Below are 21,049 nucleotides of genomic sequence, written 5' to 3'. Positions count from 1 at the left end.
GGCCGTCAGCTTGTTTGCCATTCTAAATTGTATAAAAAAAATTAATCATTTTAGAAAATTAAAAATTGCTGTATAATTACTGTAATTTTTTTTCTGTTGTAGATTACGCGATGTTACGCGATTACGTCGCTAATTTAGAATAGAATCGATTTTCATAATTATATTGCTATCAATCAGAATCACTTCTATGTTGGCTATATACATTTTATATATTATAATGGATGATCTACCTAATAGACGTACGGATGTAGGGAAAAATAATTAATTAAATGAAAAACCTTTCTAAATTCGAATACTTTTAATTTAATGTGAAAAATCTTACCATTAATACATTTTATTATGATAGATGTCGCTGTTTTTGTAGAGTATAATGTAATAATTAAAAGACATTGTAACCGGCAAAAGTTTTTTTATACTATTGAAACTAATTTAAATTAATGTTATCACTTATAAGCAGGAGCAATGTGAGGCGAATTAGTATTACGAGACAATATTCATAAACCCACACCACGCCGGGATAAATCATGTGGTTTACATTGTTTTTTTGTTGATACACTGAAACAAATGAATGTGAGGAAAATTTGTTAATGACGAAGTAAGAATATAATATTTTATCACTACTCTTTTTTCGCCAATAACACGTAAAAAGTGACATAAAAGGATACATGAGAAAGAAAATTCGAATATTTTTTTTTTATACAACTTAGAATGGCAAACAGGCTGACGGCCCACCTGATCGAAAGTGGTAACCGTCGCCTATAGACATGATCGGTATCATGGACATAACAGAGTATACTGTTTCGCTCATAATACCCCCCATGCGTTGCCATTCCTGAGGACTCAGGTGTCTATATCTTAGATTATATAGACAGACTATCGAGGTTAAAAACAAGTCAATTTTATGTCAACTAAGAGTCAAATTAGCTGACTCGCTTTTATTTATATTAGTGTTTTATATATTTACGCACGCGACGTATATTGATGTAATTTATATTTCATTTAATAAATATAATTTCATTTAATAAATAAAGTTTTTGCGCATTGAAAAGGTCTGAAAATTAAAAGACAAAATAAATATAGAAATTATAAAGTAATTACTCATAATTATTTATCACGCAAAATTGTATGAAATTTTGAGCCGCTTTTCTCGAAGCATTTGTATGGCGACACTCCATCTATATAATCTAAGTCTTTATAATTAATATATATGAGGACAGTTAGTGATAGTGAGGTAACGTTGTAAATAATCCCACCTATTATATGTTGCGGACGCTTATGGGCAGCGGTAAACACTTACCACCAGATGAGCTGTATGCTTGCCCCTGTATGTTTGCCCCTTGTACTTACTTTTTTTTTGGTGGATGAAAACGGAATAGTAACCCCGCCTGCGCTAACGGGATACGCTGGCGGGGCATCAATGAAGGGTGATAGATGAGGATGAAAACAGGCCAGTTAGCCCATCCTAGTGAATTCATCAGGAATTAATCATGATAGTTTCCAGGGGGAACCGCGAGGAGGTCGACCTGGTTGGGTATATTGCTAGCAATGGGATTCTCAGTCTCCATTACATTAGAGAAATACCACAAGTCAGTTATTAACATTGCCAAAGTCAAATTGCGGTTGCCGGCCTGCCTGTCAAGCGTGGCAACTATTAGCAAAACCACCCTTATGGCCTATGTTCAGCAATGGACAAATAATAGCTGATATGCTGATTCTTAACTCCAACTGTGGCAGCTACTAGAAATACACCCAATGGCAAATACCAGGAGGAAATTGTACCCAGCCCTTTCGGTCGGGAACGTTGCTTATGGTAAATATATAGGAGAGGTCTATGTTTAACAGTGGACTGTTAATGGCTGATATGATGATGAATATGATGATGATGATGATGAATATGATGATGATGATGATGATGAATGGACATATATAAGTAAGTAGTGCAGATTGAACTTACTATTTCATCGGCAGGGACAGGAGCGGCGCCTACGTTTCCATCTGCGAATCATTTTGGAGGCTCTTTTAGCGATGACCAGGATTAATATAAATCCCACAGCGATTAAGAGTACGGCTGGGACGTTATATATGGTGCGACAGAACCATCCCTGGCTGCAACTTTGGCATCCAAGTATTCCTTCACATCTGACAATGAATTGTATTGTAAAATCTTTATTGTACATAATTTATATTTGACACATTAAAACTGGGGTTCCCAAACTTATTTTGTCTACTGCCCAGTTTGAGAATAAATTATTTTTTTGCGCCCTCATTTTTTCATCTACTTAAAAACTACTATTACTTCAAGATCAACAAATCACCCCCCCAAGTCTCTACATAACGCCCCCATTTTTTTCTGGGTCTCTTATCGCCCCCGTTTAGGCCTGCAGCGCCCACAAGGAGACGTTATCGCCCACTTTGGGAAAGGTTGCATTAAAAGATTTAATATATAATGGCGGACTTATCCCATAGAGGTATCTCTTACAGTCAACCTTTGAGAATCTGAAAGAAAACTATAGAATGTTCAAGGGTACTGAATGAATAATAGTATGCTAGTTTTTAAAGGATTTTTTTTAATGGCTGATATTGGAATTGGTATCCACCGGTGTCCACGCGTGTTATCGGTATACACCGGCGGGACACCAGTGAAGGATGATAGGTGAGGATGAAGTAGGTCAGTTAGCACATCGTGACGAATTCAGCAAGAATTGTTCACGATGGTTTCCAGGGGGAACCACGTGGAGGTCGATCTAATAGGGCATATTGCTAGCAATGGGGCTGTCAAACTCCATTGTTAACAATCCCTTTCCCCCCAACAAACATTAAAGGATATTAATGATATGGTGATTCCGCCTGCGCTATTGTTAAGCATTGGTGGGTCACTAGTAAGGAATGACGGATGATGCTGAAGCAGGTCAGATGCCCTATTGTGATGAATTCCACAATGATTAAGCACGATGGTTTCCAGGGGAGACCACGTGGAGGTCAACCTAATAGGGAATATTATCAATAGTACAGTTTTATATTAGTTCATCCAAGTTGTCTAAAATAAACAAAAATAAAATATGTATATTGTTAATAATTGTATTATTGGGCCTCTTTCTGTAGGTGATAAGGGCAAACTTTATATATATTTTCAATATTTCTGATTATTTAAAAAGTGCTCTTCTAGCGAACTAAATTTCATTTTCAAACACATTTTTTCCTTCAAAATTAAATTTTTAGTGACAACTACTACAACTATGAGAATATTATTGCACTGTTACTGTTTTGGATCGCCAGCAGAGTTATTTTTAAATAATCAATCGGAAAAATCATCAATTAAAATTGAAATTAAAAAATCACAAATCACAAATATTTGAGACAATTTTTTATTAACGGATGATAATAGAATGGTAACCCCGCCTGCACTAACGGTATACGCTGGCGGAGCACCAGTGAGGGATGATAGGTGACAATGAAAAGGCAGATCAGTTAGCCCATCGTGATGAATACACCTGGACTTCAGCACAATGGTTTCTAGGGGGACCACTGGGATGTCGACCTGATAGGGTTTATTAACAACTCCTTCCCCCTTAGTTGAGACGTTGTCGCACTTCCATAAGCTAAAGTTCAATGCTCTTAAGATGGTTTTCAAATAAATGTATTATACGAATAAAACTATCGGCCGCATTTATAATTAGGTCAAGAATACAAGGTCACTAAGTTATAATATTATTATAACATACCAGAACAAATTGAAGCAATCTCGCAAAATATATTACTCAATAATAAAAATTTATGTTCATATTTGCGTGCTTATAATGGACGCTAATTCGCGTAAATGAGATTCCGGGTTCAATTCTCAGACCAGTAGGTAAATTGAGAACTGATATTTCTTGATTTGATATATATATATATATATATATATATATATATATATATATATATATATATATATATATATATTTTGGAAATGTCATATTAAAAAACTAGTTTTTGCCTAAAACTTAGTACACGTAAATTTTAAAGGTACGTTATCGTTTTTTAAGTTAAACCTTTATATATACAACTGTAAAAACCGCATCCAATTTGGTGTAGTTATGTGACGCTAAAATTAATATATAGATGGACTGACGAACAGATATTGTAAAAATGACCCATCATATTTTTTCATACATAACATATATCCTATGTAGGTACAGACATCGTCTAGTTGCAATTTTATTATTATTTTATGTTTATATTTGATAGGCAACACATTATCAGTAGGTAGATATTATATACAGCCTGTCTGATGTTTATGATATATTTTTTTTATTATATAAAGGTAAAATTAAAGGATATTCATTAACAGAATACAAATTTATTAAAGAAATAGAATACCGGATACTACAACCGGTACAACTACAATAGATACCCGGATATCACAACGATATGGATCGAATAGAGTTGTCGGATGGTACATCAAATTGTTTTAGTTTAAAATATTTTCAAGTACATTTTTAAGAGTACTCAATTGTAAATTCTAATTCGACGGTTAACTACAAATAGCCGCCGACTGATATTTTAAAATAGTCCTAGATATTTATAATTTATTAGAATTTAATGAAAAGGTAAGTAAATTTTGTTGATATTATCATAGGAACACTGTCTAAATGTAATTAATAACCAATCTAAATATTTATTCAATTAATGGTTTTTTATTTCTACTAACTATTGAAAATCAGCAGACTGTCAATGATCGGACCGATTAATCGATTGTTTACAGTTACATTGGATTGAAAAAATTTGAATTTAGAATACGGAATCGCATCTGTGAATTGAAAGATTACAATAATATGAACAAATTTGAATTTAGAATGCCAAATCACATGTGTATAATCGTATCTTAGATTATATAGATAGAGCGTTGAGTTTCAAAAACGGGTCAACTTTTTGTCAGTTAATTGTCAAATTAGCCGACTCGTTTTTTTTTTAATGTTTTATACACTTATGCACACAACGTATCTCAACACATTTATGTTTAATTATTTTATAAATAAAATGAGTTTTTACGTATTAAAAAGATGCAAAAATTATAAAACAAAATAAATATAGAACTAATAAAGGAAACACTCATAACTATCTATTGCGCAAAATTGTATGAAAAAGTTCACCCGCTTTTCTCGAAGCATTTGTATGGAGAAACTCTAAGAATCGTATCTACAAGCAAATTTGGATTAGCCTCAATTCGTTCCTTGCATTGCAAAAATAATTAAAGATTGTGTTTCACAAAAAAAGCCGACATCAATTGTGTTAAAACCCAGTTATTTTGATTTAAAATCTAAACTACTGAACTGATTCTGATAAAACTTTCATGATCCCAATCTGTAAGTTAATATCCTTTTAGACAAAAAAGAAACAATTTTCCAAATCAGACTATAACTGACGGAGTTATGAGGTAACAAAGAGATAAACATTACAAGCGAATTGAGAATCTTCTTTAAGAAAACGTGGGACCAAACATTTTACTGTATACAATGACAATTTTGATAGTACAATATCCGATTGAGCATAATTCGGTCGGACCAAATATTACATCTCGAATAGAGCCAACTACACTACAGATCGACGCCTGATGGCGTAATACGAATATAGTCCCATTCACGGACCGAAACTGGTACGATCATTGCGTCGGAGTCGGTTACCAAATATCTTGCTCAAAACTCGCCTTTCGTAATTTGTAATTGTTGTATTACCTCATCATGACTTTATGAGGAGTTCTGGTGTGATAAGAGATTAGAGTTCGGACTTGGGGTGGACTTTTTAAAAATGGAACACTATTTACAATCCCTACTAATGTTATAAATGTGATAGCGAGTTTGTTTGTTGTCTTTTAAGCAATCACTATGAATTGTAGTACACATGTGTAATATGGGATGTAGAAGGATGTAGGTTATTTTCGAACGAAGTCGCGGGTAAAAGTTAGTGACGTCGTAATTAATATAAAGTCTATAATTTATACGCCCATCGGAAGGCTCTATAAAGCTCGCGGTTATCCGTTTATTAATAACCAGTATTCCGGCCCAAATTCACATGGATGGATAGAATCAATAGCCTATGTTACTTGCTAATAATGTAGCTTTTTGTAGGTGAATGAATTTTTAAAATTGATTTTTTTTTACAACAGATGGGGCAAACGAGCATGCGTCTCACCTGATGGTAAGTGACTACCGCCGCCCATGATCACCCGCAACACCAGCGGCATTGCAGGTGTGCTATTGTGTGTGATTGAGTAGTTATTATGTTTATTCATTACAAACAATCAACTATTTCCTCTTTATAATATTAGTAAGTATAAATGGAAACTGTGACACATGATCGTAGTATGAGGATTCAAATTTCGAAGGTCTTTTTTTTAAGGAATTTTGTCTTACCGCCATAACATTGCCACTTCTTCAAATAGTTCATTCGCAGGTAATATATTAAAAAAAATTACTTACTTCTTCGGAAGGCCGTCGTTTGATAGACTTCCATTTATAACATAGGTGGCTACAGATTTTTGACATTAGAGGACTGTTCAACTGAATAGATATAATAATAAAAAAATATATGTTTACGATCACATAGGTTATTTTATTAAATGTTTATTAATAACAACTGAAGGCATTTTTTGAGGAAATTATAAATGACAAACAATTGTGTACAATACTTGCACATAATCATTAAATTACTGAACGCAACTGTCATGTTGACAGTTGCTAAGTGTCAACACTGGCTAGATTCTATATTTTAATTACCACTCTATGTTTGGTTGTTGTCATACAGTCGAGAAGCTAACATATATGCCGACTAATTCTGTAAAACCGTGTATTTCTATAAATGCAATAGAAGGTTACACCAGGAACACAAGATTTAATTATCTAATCCTTTTATGTGGCTATGCTACAAATTGGCATTAAATAATTGAGTCACATTATAAAGTGATAACCGTCACCTATAGACACTGTCCATACAGTACAATAGATATCACAGAATATACTGGGACGACCATGGTACTTCTCAATGTTGCTGTGTTTGTATCCACCGTACGTTATAATTACTATGCCATATGCCATCGTTCTAACTATAACCAAACCTGTGATCCCGGCATAGAAGAGGCCACCCCTTCTTTTTCCGTGAGTGTCGGCAACTAAGGACACCTAATAGTCGAGAAATGGACAGCAGCGTCCCTCTCATAACATCACTAAATTCTAACTGCGGTCGTCAACCCACCTGCCAAGCGTGGCAACTACCGGCAAAACCCCTCAAGGGAAGACCTATATGCAGCAGCTGATATGATGATGATGAAGATTCCACGTTCGTTCGTGGGAGAAAACATCTCTGAAACCGCGTTGTACGCGACCATTTTTTTTTTAATAGGTAATAATGGAATGGTAACTGGTAAATGGATGGTAAATGGTAACCCCACCCGCGCTATCGGTATACACCGGCGGTGCACCAGTTAAGGATGATAGGTGAGGATGAAGTAGGTCAGTTACCCCATCGTGACGAATTCAACAAGAATTGTTCACTATGGTTTCCAGGGGGAACCACGTGGAGGTCGACCTAATAGGGCATATTGCTAGCAATGGGGCTGTCAAACTCCATTGATAACAATCCTTGTCCCCCGTACGCGACCATTTAGGTATGTGTACATCTCCGGTGTATATCGATAGCGCATGCGTGGTATCCATTCCACTAGGTATTACCCATTAAAAAAATATTGTAACTGTGGCAGGGGTCGAGTCACGCTCTATTAGTTTTACATAATTTGATGACCTCTGTGGCGCAGTGGTAGGCACGCTACTTTGCGTAATTAGGTCCCCGGGTCGAATTTCGGTTCGACGCTCTGCAAAAATAAATGACTTAAATCGTAAGCACACGCACTCCGGGAAACGACGAGACATTCCGTAAGTCCCTAACGTTTATTTATTTATTTATACATTTGCACACATTAAAATATGTCTACAGGGCGGACTTAATGCCTGATGGCATTCTCTACCAGCAACCGTTACGCTAAACAGAGAGAGAGAGAGTAAACAGCAGTGCGTAGATTAAAAAAAAATGTAAATTAAATATTTTGAGAGATAACAACAATTATATTACATAACATAACATTCAATTATATTTCTAGATACCTTGCCTTGCGTATCATTAGCGAAGACGGGGTTACCACTTCATTGTCATCCATGAAAAAAAAAAAACATATCTTGTATATTAAAATAAATTCAAATTCTTTATGTAGTATTTGCGTGATACTGTAACAAACATTCATACATTCAAAGATTTTTATGAATTTGCGTATTTACTCGTATACTAGAAGTAAAGTGAATGGACAAGATAACAGTTGACTGAGAAATCGGTGGGCATACATAAGAAAATATATACATAACATAGAACCTCCTACTTTTTTGAAGTCGGTTAAAATGTCGCCATTACTAATAGTAGATATTGTTTCATCATTCTTCACCATAGAAAAAGTAATGACAAATGTTACGCTATGGCGTTGCGGTGGTGGATAATAACCGTTAACGTTACGTTAGGGTAATTGACTTAAACCCGCAGTTTAAGTTAAGCTAAGTACAGATAGGGTCCGAGGGGGGCGGGGAGGTGAGGAGATGGACAAGAGGAGACTGTTAGTAATAGGAACTAGTTGTCTCTCAGTAATATATTTTTTTTTTTGATGAGTGAAAATGGTATGGTAATCCCGCCTGCGCTAACGGGATACGCTGGTTGAGCACCAGTGAAGGGTGACAATTATTATTACAATAATATATCATTTCAATATTTTTGGGATAGTTTAAATTTGGAATGGAGCGTAAAAGCTATTTTGTTTGTTAGCTGGTAAACGTTAGTTAATATTATGTGAGTTATGAAATCCAAAGTAAATACGTACAATGCGACAAAATATTGTTCTTTCTACGCGTAAACCCTAAATAAACCATAAGCGTACCAGCTACCAGACTTAGGTGGCAGGGTAAAATGCGCGCGTAGGTACGATGGACTTGTGTTTAATTAGCTCCGCCTCATGCCTCATGCACTGATATGCAATTGTCCAATCGCAAGTTATAGGTTAGTTGTTATTATTGCGACGAACGTGTATAGTAATTAGAACGTAAAAAAATGTAATTGTTTCACTCACACAAAGGGATGTCCTTGTCTCACTTTCGACTATAATCTCCTTACTGTTTCTGTGTTCCTAGTACTTCAATTACTGTTTTTCGAGCGAATTAAATGGAATTATTTAAATAAAAATCGTACAGAGGTTAAGGTTGACAAGTCTGAACAGCCAGACATCCGAGAGGCGAGTCAAATCCCTTCAATTCCGCCTATAGTGTAGGCATTGTTACAGTTCTATTTACATTCATAAAAATATCAAGAACAAAAAAAAAAAACTAAAGAGCGGATAAGTTGTAAAATTATTCTACGATTATTTTTTATACTGTTATGGTGGTAAACAAGCATATGGCCCGTCTGATGGTAAATTACCGTCACCTATATAGCGCCTGTAACGCCAGGGTCGCCACGCGCGCTTTACCGCCTTTTTGAAGAACCCCATGCTGTAGTCTCTAGGAAAAGCCTCGGCAGGAGAACCATTCCATAACCTGAGTGTTCGCAGGAGAAACTGTGCGTAACTATTCTGATTTTAGGTATGAAGATAGATTTTATGCCGATTGCGAGTGACGTTATTGTGAAAGGTAGCTGAAGGCTTCATATCGATTGCAAGCATTAATATAATATTAAAATAAATTCCAGAGTGATACTCTGAATAAAAATTACAGGATGACCTGGGGCATCATAACACGCATAGACCGAGGAAAAGGATTGTTAGTGATGGGGTCTAACAGCCTCATTGCTAGCACGATGCCCTATCAGTTCGACCTCCACGGGTTTCTCCCTGAAAATTACCATTGTTATTCCTTGTGGAACTCGTCATGATTGGCTAACTGACCTGCTTTTATCCTCATCTATCATATATCTCTCTCTCTGGTGTCCCGCCAGTATATACCAATAGCGCAGGAGGGGTTACCATTTTATAAGTATGCATTAAAAGAAACGACGTAGTTTATACGAATGGCAGCATATTACGAGGTACCATGACGGCCGTGCGGCCCCGGCATAGAATGGACCACCGCTTCCTTTCCCGTCTTCGATCGATTCGATCTTAAAAGTCGAGGGATGGAAGGCAATGTCCTAATACATCAACAAATCCTAACTTGCCCATCTACCTGCCAAGCGAGGCAATTATTGACAGAATTCCCCTTATGTACAGCAGTGGACAGTTAACAGCTGTTATGATACCGATGATGTCCATCACAGTGTATTTTGTGATATCCACGATGCAGTTCATATTCATAGGCGACAATTTCCACTTTCCATCAGGCGACCTATCAACATATTTACCGTTTTAAGTTGTTTAATAAAATATTTAATCTTACGAGAACTCCCCCTTATTATCTACTTCCTTGGTCTGCGACATCACAGTATTATGTTCGTGAACCCCGAGGCGATAATCTTGCAGGTCTGTGTCAGCACGATCAAAAGTTATGTGAAGGCGACAGTAATGAAGACAATTTCGACTGAGTCGACTGAGTCGAATTCCTTGCAGATTGCAGGCTTAGGGGAAAGTTTGGGGGCCATTTCGCATCATCGCTGTAAAATTCAAAATGTTATTCTTTATTGTACACAAAGGTTATTAAAATGTAAAAACAAACATAATAGTGCACAAAGGCGAGCTTATCTCCAATAGAGATTTCTTCCAGCAAACCCAATATGAGAAAACTGACAGTTCATTAGTAGTTACAGTCATACATGTGTACGAATCGACTTAAATGTTGTAATTAAAAATAAATAAATAAAATGTCTTTACAATTGAAAAGACCAATAGGTATAAATAAATAAAAATATATATAAGTAAATACATATAAATAGACAGATATATATTATATATAATACACAATGTTATTAATAGACATAAATACAATGTTACTATTAATAAGTATTAGTAATATTAATTGCCGTGTGGTTCGACATAGAATAGTCCACTCCTTCCTTTCCCATGGGTGTCGTAAGAGGCAACTACAACTTAGTAGTCAAGGGACGGGCAGTAGCATGAGAAAGTAGGTTTGTTTGTTTATTACCCAATAATCACGAAATTCTATTTGAGATGGAGAAGGACATACTATTTTTTATCGCGTTACACAGACGAAGACGCGGTTAAAAACTAGTATTATTATACATGTGGAAGCGACTTTATTTGTCGCCATCTCCAGTAGTAGGAATGATCTTTAGTAATTTTAGGTCATCAAAATGATTAACAGATGACGTTTACAGCCCGGTGGTGATTTATATATAGCAATAAAAGTTGAAAATAATTAGGTTTTTAACATAACCAAAACTTTTCTTTACTCATCCTAAAGCAACAATTATGTTATTAAATTATACGTACAAGTAATTCAAAATACTAGGAGGATCAAGAATGAATAATAAAACAAATAACTTCTACCGGACGAGTAAGGAATAAAAATTGTTACTGGGATGATGAAACGCCATAAAATAAAAATAAAAAAAAATCATAATTAAATAAATGTACCAGTTAATTACTCATTTTTTGTAGTAGTAGAAGATAAGATGTGCTTACCGATTAGTAAATTACTTTTCTCAGATATCTTAATGCTTTAACAGTTAACAGAATTGGGGGTGGAACGGTAAAGGCCGATAGATCTAAAATGAAAGAGATGCGTCTGATTATATTATTACCAGAGGGAGATTTTGTACAAAAGTCGATTGCTTGGGTACCTCTGTCCCATTCGTGTTTCAACCGTGAAGCAGTTGTGTTTGCATGGCTGTGTTTCGCTCTGGAGGGTGGGATATGGCGTGAATTTACTGGGTACAGAGGAATAACACCTGAGTCCTCAGGAATGGCAACGCATGGGGGGTATTACGGGCGAAACAGTATACTCTGTTATGACCATGGTACTGCTCATGTCTATAGGCGACGATTACCACTTTGCATCAATTAGGCCGTCAACTTGTTTGCCATTCTAAGTTGTATAAAAAAAAAAAAACGTATTCCGGTAATTCGGATCAAGCCACGAGCAAAACTTGTATGTAATATAAAGAAAAATATACAAAACAAGCCGGTCACTGTGTATTGTTTTCCTGTATTATACACGAATTCAAATATCTACCTATATAATAATTGCGCCCCACAAACCTAAATACCCAATTTTAAAATGTACAGTTGCGCCATCTATTTATATTCGTGTCTATTGTACTCGATCAAGTCAGTGGACATTTCGGTATAAAATATTTATTTCTAGAGACAAAAAAGTATTGTAATTCGTTTACAATAATTTTACATTTACAATAAGTTTATCTATAGGTACATACCACAATGACTATTATTTCTTTCAATCATGTTGTATAAAAAAACATGAGTTTGTTGGTATTTTTATTTTGTAAATGTAAATATACAATATATTATGTGCATAATATCACTGATAAAGCATTTTAATTATTAAAAAGAAAATTTTGTAAACTCTCAACATGTAGCAGATCAAATGTCATTTGACATTTAAATAAAAAAAAAGTTTAGGCAATATAATCTAATCGGAGAAAAGAGGATATCTTTTAATGAAAAAGTTTATATTACATATTAAACAGTACCTTTTTCAAACTCATGGTTAACACCTACGTTCCTATAATACTCTTCAACTATTTATCCTCTCTCACCATACTGCGGGTCTACCAGAAAATGAAATTCCGAAATTTCGGATTCAATTTCGTGTTTTTGTTTATACCAAAATCGGACCAATAAATGGAGTTTAACATAAGTGTCATAAAATTCCAAAGGAACAATATTTTAACATTTTTAATATTTCCAAACGGCATGTATTATGTAATTTTAACATCAAATTTCTGTTTCGTTTGGCTCCGAAATTTCATGGTAGGCCCTTTGGTTTTCTTTCAAATTCTTTTATCTTACATTCTTCCCGGCTCTGAAACGCGCTTCCTGATACCATTAAGAAAAAGACTTTGGAGAAACCGTCTTTCAAAAAAAAAATATTTATGTTTACTTTTAAACTTTATCCGAGCAGTAAGTACTATATGTTATTTTAATTTTTGTGTATAATATATATCTTATATTAGTGTAAATAGATTTGTTATATACATATATTTATTTGTTTATATATATATATATATATATATATATATATATATATATATATATAAATTTCAGTATGTATGTACATATATCAATAATTACTAGTATCACGTTACGTACTTTAGTACATTTAATTAATTCGAGTATTCTGACACTTCCCTATGGTTGACTGGGAGTGAATGCTTTTAGCATTAAGTCCGCCATGTACACATATATGTAATAATGAATAAATAAATAATAAATAAACACAAAGGAAAGGGTTTACGGATCGGAAATCTGAAAAATAAAGAAGTTACTTGTTTTTAAGGGATGAAAATGGAATGATAACTTCGCCTGTGCTACTAGTTTACCCTGCATCACTAACAATGCCCTCTTCTTTAATTGAAACGTATTTTAATCCTACATCGTTATTTAATGTCAGAGAGAGGAGGGTATTGTTAGTAATGGAGACTGAAAATCCCATTTCTAGCAATATACCTAGCCAGGTCGACCTATCATGGTTAATTCCTTGTGAATTCGTCATGATGGGCTAACTGGCCTGTTTTTATTCTCATCGATCACTCTTCATTGGTGCTCCGCCAGTACCGCCAGCATATCCCGTTAGCGCAGGCTTACCAGCAGGGTTACCATTCCATTTTCACCCATAAAAAAAATGCCACAGAGAGTCGAGTACTGTAATTTAATAAATTGTAAACATAACCTAGGTAGGTTCTTAATTTACCAAATTTATCCAAAATACCTTAAAGTTTAAAGGCGAAAGTCTCTAACCAGTGTTTGTTACCAGTTATGATCTATAAAACCGAAACATGGTTTTACGAGTACACGGTTGCTCATATGCAAAAGCTTCAAATTACTCAGCGAATTATGGAGAAGATTATGCACGGAGTTTTTTGCATGACAGAATCCGAAATGAGGACATTAGGGCAAGCAAGCTGAAGTGGCAATGGGCTGGTCACATACCTTGAAGAACCGGCAATTGATAGCAAAGACAGGTTCTTGAATGGTGACCCCGTACGGCAAATGCAGTAGGTATAGGACGACCCTTCACTGTATGGAGTGGCGACCTCAAATGCATTGCAGGAAGTCAATAGATGCAGGTGGTTCAGGTATGAGGGAAGCCTATCTTCAGAGGTAGATAATGGCTGATATGATGATAATGATGATGATTCTTAATCTATGTTTTTTTTTGCTTTTATATTAGAATATTCATAGAATGTGCACAACCCTGGATTTTCTAATAAACCGTATAGTTGGTGGGCTAGGACTGAGAAATTTTAGAGGACGATAGATTTGAAAGGGTGTTAAAGAAAAGTACTAAACAAAAGTGCTGCTGATAGATACATTAACTTTATTATTTAAAGATATTATAGTTACTTCTTTAATAACTTATCTATATATTTATAGGTAAGATATCAGAGACATCTATACATATTTCGTTTTACAAAAAATAATTTAGTATGCTATAAACATTTGACTTAGTAGTCAAGAAGTGCGAACCCACTTTACACATATAGATCTTTCACATTAAAAAAGCCAAGTGTACCTACTAGATGGCGCTATTACGTTCTAAGTTTGAATTTACAAACATTTTATTTGGGCGTCCTATAAAGATCATCTGTTGACGTCCAACATAAAAAAAATTAATCACTTTATTTTTATAATAAATTAATGAAAAAAAATTGTTTATTATTAATTGTTAGAATAGATTTAAGTTTTATTGATAAATAATGGTCAAACGACGATGTAATAACTCGCTAGATGACAGGTGTTAGAATCCGACAGTACGACAGCCACCTTTGCCGTTAACGGCCGTCTGATACGTCACGATACGCGCGCGCAATATTGCCGATGAATTCGATTTTTTAAAAAATCGAACGCCAATGGACTTATGCGTTTTATAATGTTTCCAAATTCAAATTTAAAATTATAATGTTTATGCAAACGTACGAGTCGCTGCCGGCAAATCTCGATGAAGAATTTGCTAGGCCAGTCGAGTCCATAATGAGATGTGAGGACTTCAAAAGTAATTTTGCAAGGAGGCTTTCTAATAGATACACCACTAGAACGCCGCTAACAAGTCCGAAGCAAGATACTGGGCTGAAATTGTGTCCTCAAGATGTGAAGAGCAGCATCTCTGATAATGTAAGTGATATTTTTTTTTTAATTACCTACATATGCCATCAAGAAGTTTTCATTACTTTTATTTTGTTTAAATATTCTTTTTTCAAATTAGAATTAGAATCACAATTGTGCTCCTGACTATTTTTTGTCTATGACCAAAGACCTATGCAGTTTGTTTACAATCAGTCGTGAGTGAAAGTGATTAATATCGAGTAGGTATTCAAATGATATGCTTGGCGTAACACCGTACAATTATATTATAATGTCTATCATTAATGTTGTGCTATAATACATCGCGAATTTATCATAACACTTCTTTCTCTAAATATAGGTAGTTGATTAAAGTTCTCTCATAACGATTTAATTATAAAGAACGAAGTGTGCGCGTACTTAATTAAACGGATTAGGTTTGAAAGTAAATGATTAATGATGTGATCCACTCCCATATTGCTTGTCAGTTTTTTTAAATGAAACCTATCTATTGTAATATATTTCCTATTTTGGGTACATTAAACAATTTTTTTGTACGGTCTGTATTATTTAAAAATAAATGAATGAATTATATAGTAATAATTGGGGGGAAAGGGATTGTTAGTAATAAGGGCTAATAGCACCATTGCTCTCAGGTCGACCTCCACGCGGTTCCCCCTGGAAACCATCATGGTTAATTCTTGTCGAATTCATCATGGTGGGCCAACTGACCTGCTTTCATCGTCATCTTTCATCGCTCACTGGTGCCCCGCTAGCGTATACCGATAGCGCAAGCGGTATATATATATATATATATATATATATATATATATATATATATATATATAGTAATAAAAAGATGAAGATATACAACATAATTTGATATAGTTATTTTTAACAATTGATCGATTCAGACTAAAAAGTCATAGATAAATAAGCTTAAGTCCCGCCTGATGGTTAACGATTACTATAGTGTAAAGACGACTAAAATACCAGGGTGGTTACGTGCGCGGCGTGCGTGCTGATCCTGAAAATGTGCTATAGTTTCTAAGGATATTTTAGGCAAACCGCTCATTCCACACCTTGGGCCTTTGTGGAAGGTAATTCGATAAGGCGTTGTTTGAAACAGTACCTACTGTATGCAAACATTTAGGTCAGTGTTTTTCAAACTTTTTCGTAATATGACTCCCTTAGTGAGTAAACATATTTTGCGAATATGTTTATTTACTTACCCACTGCGATTCCTTACCCTTTATGTATTTTGATATATTATGTTTGTAATATATGCTGGTTCTTGTTGTATATAGGTATTATCTATATTAATTGTAAAATAAAATTACTGTCTGTTGACTTGAGGTATATTATGTATTTTTTTGTTCTATTTACAATTGTTTTTAAATATTCTTTTTTATAAAAAACTATAATTGTCAAAGTATATAAAAAGGTTAATTTTGAACAATTACAAATATAAAAATCCGTACAATTTTATTTTTGTAATTAGGTATCGATTAAGTACAATAAAATGAATAAATATGTATAATAAAGTTCTCAAACATAGATTACGGGTATGTTATTATACATTTTGTCAGGGGTGAAGGGATCGTTAGTAATGAAAATCCGACCTAACAGGTCGACCCCACGCGGTGCCCCCTGGAAACCACCGTAGTTAATTCTTGTGGTATTCGTCACGATGGGCTGACTGGTATGTTTTCATTTTCACTTATCATGTCTCACTGGACCCCGCCAATGTTACCAATAGTGCAACGGGGTTACCATTCCATTTTTACCTATTAAAAATATATAAATTTTAAATGTTAATTTATGTTAGCCTATATATATTAAATGTCCTTGAAGGAATATAATTTATTTTTTAATTTTTACGGCTTCGTGACCCTCCACGACCCTTTAGTACAAATGGTGACCACCCCCCAAGACCTCGCTACCCACACTTTAAAAACCACTGACTTAGGCTGTTGTGTTTGAGGAAAAATTTAGTTGCTTTTTATTGGGATACAGTTTCGTAGTTGCTTGCATAGGCAATTAATAGTTATATCAAAGTAAAAAGTTTTGCCATGTGGTCCCGGCATAGAATGGGTCAACCATTCTTTTTCTGCGAGTGTCGTAAGAGGCAATTAAGGGAATTTAAAAGACGAGGGATGGGCAGTAGCGTCCCTATTAAAACATTACCAAAGCCTAGCTGCGGTTGGCACTCAGTTTGCCAAGCGTGTCCACTATTGGCAAAATCCTACAAGAGAGAGGTTTACATTCAATAGTGGACAGTTAACGTCATCATGATGATGATGATGAAAAAGGTTTTCCTTTATATCGAAAAGCCTATTTCTACTTCAGGGATAGGATATAGACATTGAGTGTCAAAAATGGGTCAATAATAATAAATAAATAAATAAATAAATCCTTTAATAAAGGCAACCAGGGCCCATAAAATTTTAACAATATTAATTTGTATCTAATATAAATTATTAAATTAAATTTTTACGCTTCTAAATAAATAACATTAACTTAACCTACTTTTTTTGTATGTTAGCCAGCATGTGAATCATTCTGCAACGATTCGAATACTGGCAGTCTGGACGGTCCGCAAATACCCTACCCTACATACATACTATAGGGGGAAAGGGATTGTTAGTAATGGAGACTGAGAATCCCATTGCTAGCAATATACCCAACCTGGTCGACCTCCTCGCGGTTCCCTCTGGAAACTATCATCGTTAATTCCTGTTGAATTCATCATGATGGGCTAACTGGCCTGTTTTCATTCTCATCTATCACACGTTAGCGCAGGCGGGATTACCATACCATTTTCACCCATCAAAAAAAAACATACATACTATACCCTTAGAATAGCGTTAGAGCTGTCCCGGACCCTACGCATCAGAGATGTGCACCGCTTTCGCATAGTAGCGTAGAAACAATTCACAAGCATCCACAACCCATCAATAGGTCACTTCTCAAAATTTTGTTTTCTTAACTTCGATACCTTTAAGAATATTATGGAACATTAGGTAAGCGATCTATAAATTTGTGATCTGGTTTGGAAGGTAATTATCATCATCACGTTCATATCAGCCTTTAATTCTCCACTGCTGAACATAAGTCTTCCCCTTGAGAGGGTTTTGCCGGTAGTTGCCAAATTTGGCAAGCGGATTGGCAACTGCAGGTAGGCTTTAAAGATGCTTCAAGTTTAAGCTGCCCATTCCTTGCCCTACCTTAATCACCTCTTACGACACCCACGAGAAAAGAGGGGCCTATACTACGGCGGGACCACACGACATTGAAACGGACGATTGGAAAGAAATAAAACACTTAAATTATAACTGAAGTCTGTACACATGTAATTCTAGGTAAAATCCACTTTTTATGACATTTTACATGACAGGTACATGCGTTGCGAATTATGTAAATAAATGTGTCATTAAAAAAATTTCATGCTCAAGCGATTATATTATTCTTATCTACATTTGAGATTATTTGACCAAAAGTTTTTTTTTTTTTTTTACTTTAAGGGCTTTTATCTTGTTCAGGTATATCCTGACCAAAAGACACGTATTTAAGTAGAAGATAGAAGATTATACTTTATGAAATCCCTAATACTGAGTTTGAAAGTAAATCTTAATAAAAAAAACATACTATGACTATATACTATATAACTATACTTATATCTAAATAATATAGTTAAAAACCAGAAACGAAAAAAACAATAGTATAGATCCGTATTCTTTTTTCAACATTTCAAAATTTGAGTACAACTGTACATCATCGTTAACATAAGGAACTTCCCTAGTCAAAGGGCTGGGAGGCATTTCCTTCTGATATTTGCCATTGGGGGTTGTGGTTGGCAACCGCAGTTAGGCTTTTAGTGATATTTTAAGAGTGACGCAGTGTCTCTCGGCCATAAAGTTCCACACGCACGGGAATGGAATGGTGGCCTATTTTATGCTGGGACCACACGGCAATACATCTGCATATAGTTTTTTATAAATTTATACAACCATTTTATAGATTAAGGTTTAGTATTCTCGTTCTATGAAACATCTATGTAGTTCATAACAAGCTAAAGTCGGGGGGAAAGGGATTGTTAGTAATGGAGACTAAGAATCCCATTGCTAGCAATATACCCAACCAGGTCGACCTCCTCGCGGTTTCCCCTAGAAACTATCATGGTTAATTCATCATGATGGGCTCACTGGTGCTCCGCCGGTGTATCCCGTTAGCGCAGGCGGGGTTACCATTCTATTATCACCCATCAAAAAAGCTAAACTCAGACAAACTAAACTTGCTACACGTCTTAATAATGGCATCTAATTCTTCTGGCCAGACTGTAATGACAATATGGAATTTGACCGGTAATGAAAGCGTTCCTATTAAATAGAAAATGTTATGACCAACACATTTCTCGTAGCCACAAAAACGCGGTGGTGTGGTATTAAAAGTGAAACATTGTGGACTTTTTTTTTTCATCACGCGGCCTTTATACAGTGTTGTCGTTCCATCAAAACGTTTAGACAATTTACATGAATAATTCTAGAAAGTGGCAACAATATTTTCAGTTTGTCTGAAAAATATTAGCATCAGATTGATATCTTTTTTTTTATTTTTTTTTTTTTATCTTATATAGGTACTTTTATTGGCAACTTCGTTCGTCTGGCCGTAACATATCTGACCGAGATGAAAATTATCTTTCTATATGTCATATAGTATTCCCAATTTTATAATGATTGTTTAAGCCGTTAAGACTCTAAAATGTAAAGAACAAAATAATTCATTTTCACTTTTATAATAATAATATAAGTAAGGAAGTAGGGATATTATCATGAAAAAAATATTTACTTTGACCTAAAAAGATTCGCCCCACACACACCCACACGCCCACACATCCACCTATCCATACACAAACACACACAGACACACACGCACGCCCGCACGCACGCACGCACGTACGCACGCACGCGCACACACACACACACACACACACACACACACACACACACACACACACACACACACACACACACACACACACACACACACACACACACACACACACACACACACACACACACGCATGCACGCACGCACACAATATACGCATGATACATACAACACATACTTAATTCATATACAGAAATTACGTTCAGAATTCGTCATTCATTTATTAACAAACATTAAAATATTATATATCCTAGATTGTTTATAACATTTTTCTTTGCGAAATAAAAAACGCTCGTTCCAAAACTAAAACGGGACCAAAACGGGAGAAAATCCTATTGTTTGAAATAATAATTATGATAATATGTCCAGAATTAGTGATGTACTTGTGTAACAATCGTAAAATTTAAACGAACCTCCTACTTTAGGAAGACACATAAAATCCTAACTTAACACGTTGTCTGCCAACTATGAGATAACTCGTCTTGTAGTCACTTGCCATTTTTGTGCAACTATCATTAAACTCAGAATATATTATTGCTAATATCGATAGATGGCTTCTAAGAAAAGAATAAAAAATCAATACTGTTTTCCATGAATAGAAAATTTATTAAATAACGAATCAAAAATATATATAAATGTTAATACAAATTCAAGAAATTAAATAATATTATACGAGTAATGTTTGTTTATTTTTTTATATATATTCTTTATTGCACTGAAATATACAGTAACAACAATAAGTTAATAACAATGTTAGCAAAGGCGAACTTATCTCTAAAAGAGATTTCTTCCAGTCAACCTAACGCAGTGGCATAGGAAGTAGTGAGTGGGCAGTAGTAGTGC

The 21,049-nt window shown here is 34.9% G+C and overlaps 1 protein-coding gene and 1 long non-coding RNA gene across 2 annotated transcripts in view; one reads left to right on the top strand and one right to left on the bottom strand.

Annotated features, from left to right (window-relative positions):
* Positions 1-329: 329 nt before the first annotated feature.
* LOC116413307 (uncharacterized) lies at positions 330-12,561 on the bottom strand. Its single transcript, XR_008253043.1, has 5 exons — positions 12,391-12,561; positions 11,639-11,721; positions 10,437-10,650; positions 1,955-2,139; positions 330-555 (listed from the first exon to the last, which is right to left on the bottom strand). It is a non-coding gene; the product is annotated as an uncharacterized LOC116413307 (long non-coding RNA).
* Positions 12,562-14,933: 2,372 nt separating this feature from the next.
* Positions 14,934-21,049, top strand: part of LOC113518656 (uncharacterized) — a 47,291-nt gene continuing 41,175 nt past the window's right edge. Inside the window, exon 1 of the mRNA XM_052896681.1 lies at positions 14,934-15,307. Within this exon, the coding sequence (XP_052752641.1) occupies positions 15,095-15,307 (213 nt within the window). The 5' untranslated portion in view covers positions 14,934-15,094. The remainder of the gene's footprint in view (positions 15,308-21,049) is intronic.

Source organism: Galleria mellonella, unplaced genomic scaffold (assembly GCF_026898425.1).
Source record: "Galleria mellonella isolate WM207_F2 unplaced genomic scaffold, CSIRO_AGI_GalMel_v1 utg33, whole genome shotgun sequence".
Taxonomy (NCBI): Eukaryota; Metazoa; Arthropoda; class Insecta; order Lepidoptera; family Pyralidae; genus Galleria; species Galleria mellonella.
Note: the sequence above shows the minus strand (reverse complement) of the source record. Positions and strands in the feature narration are given on the sequence as shown.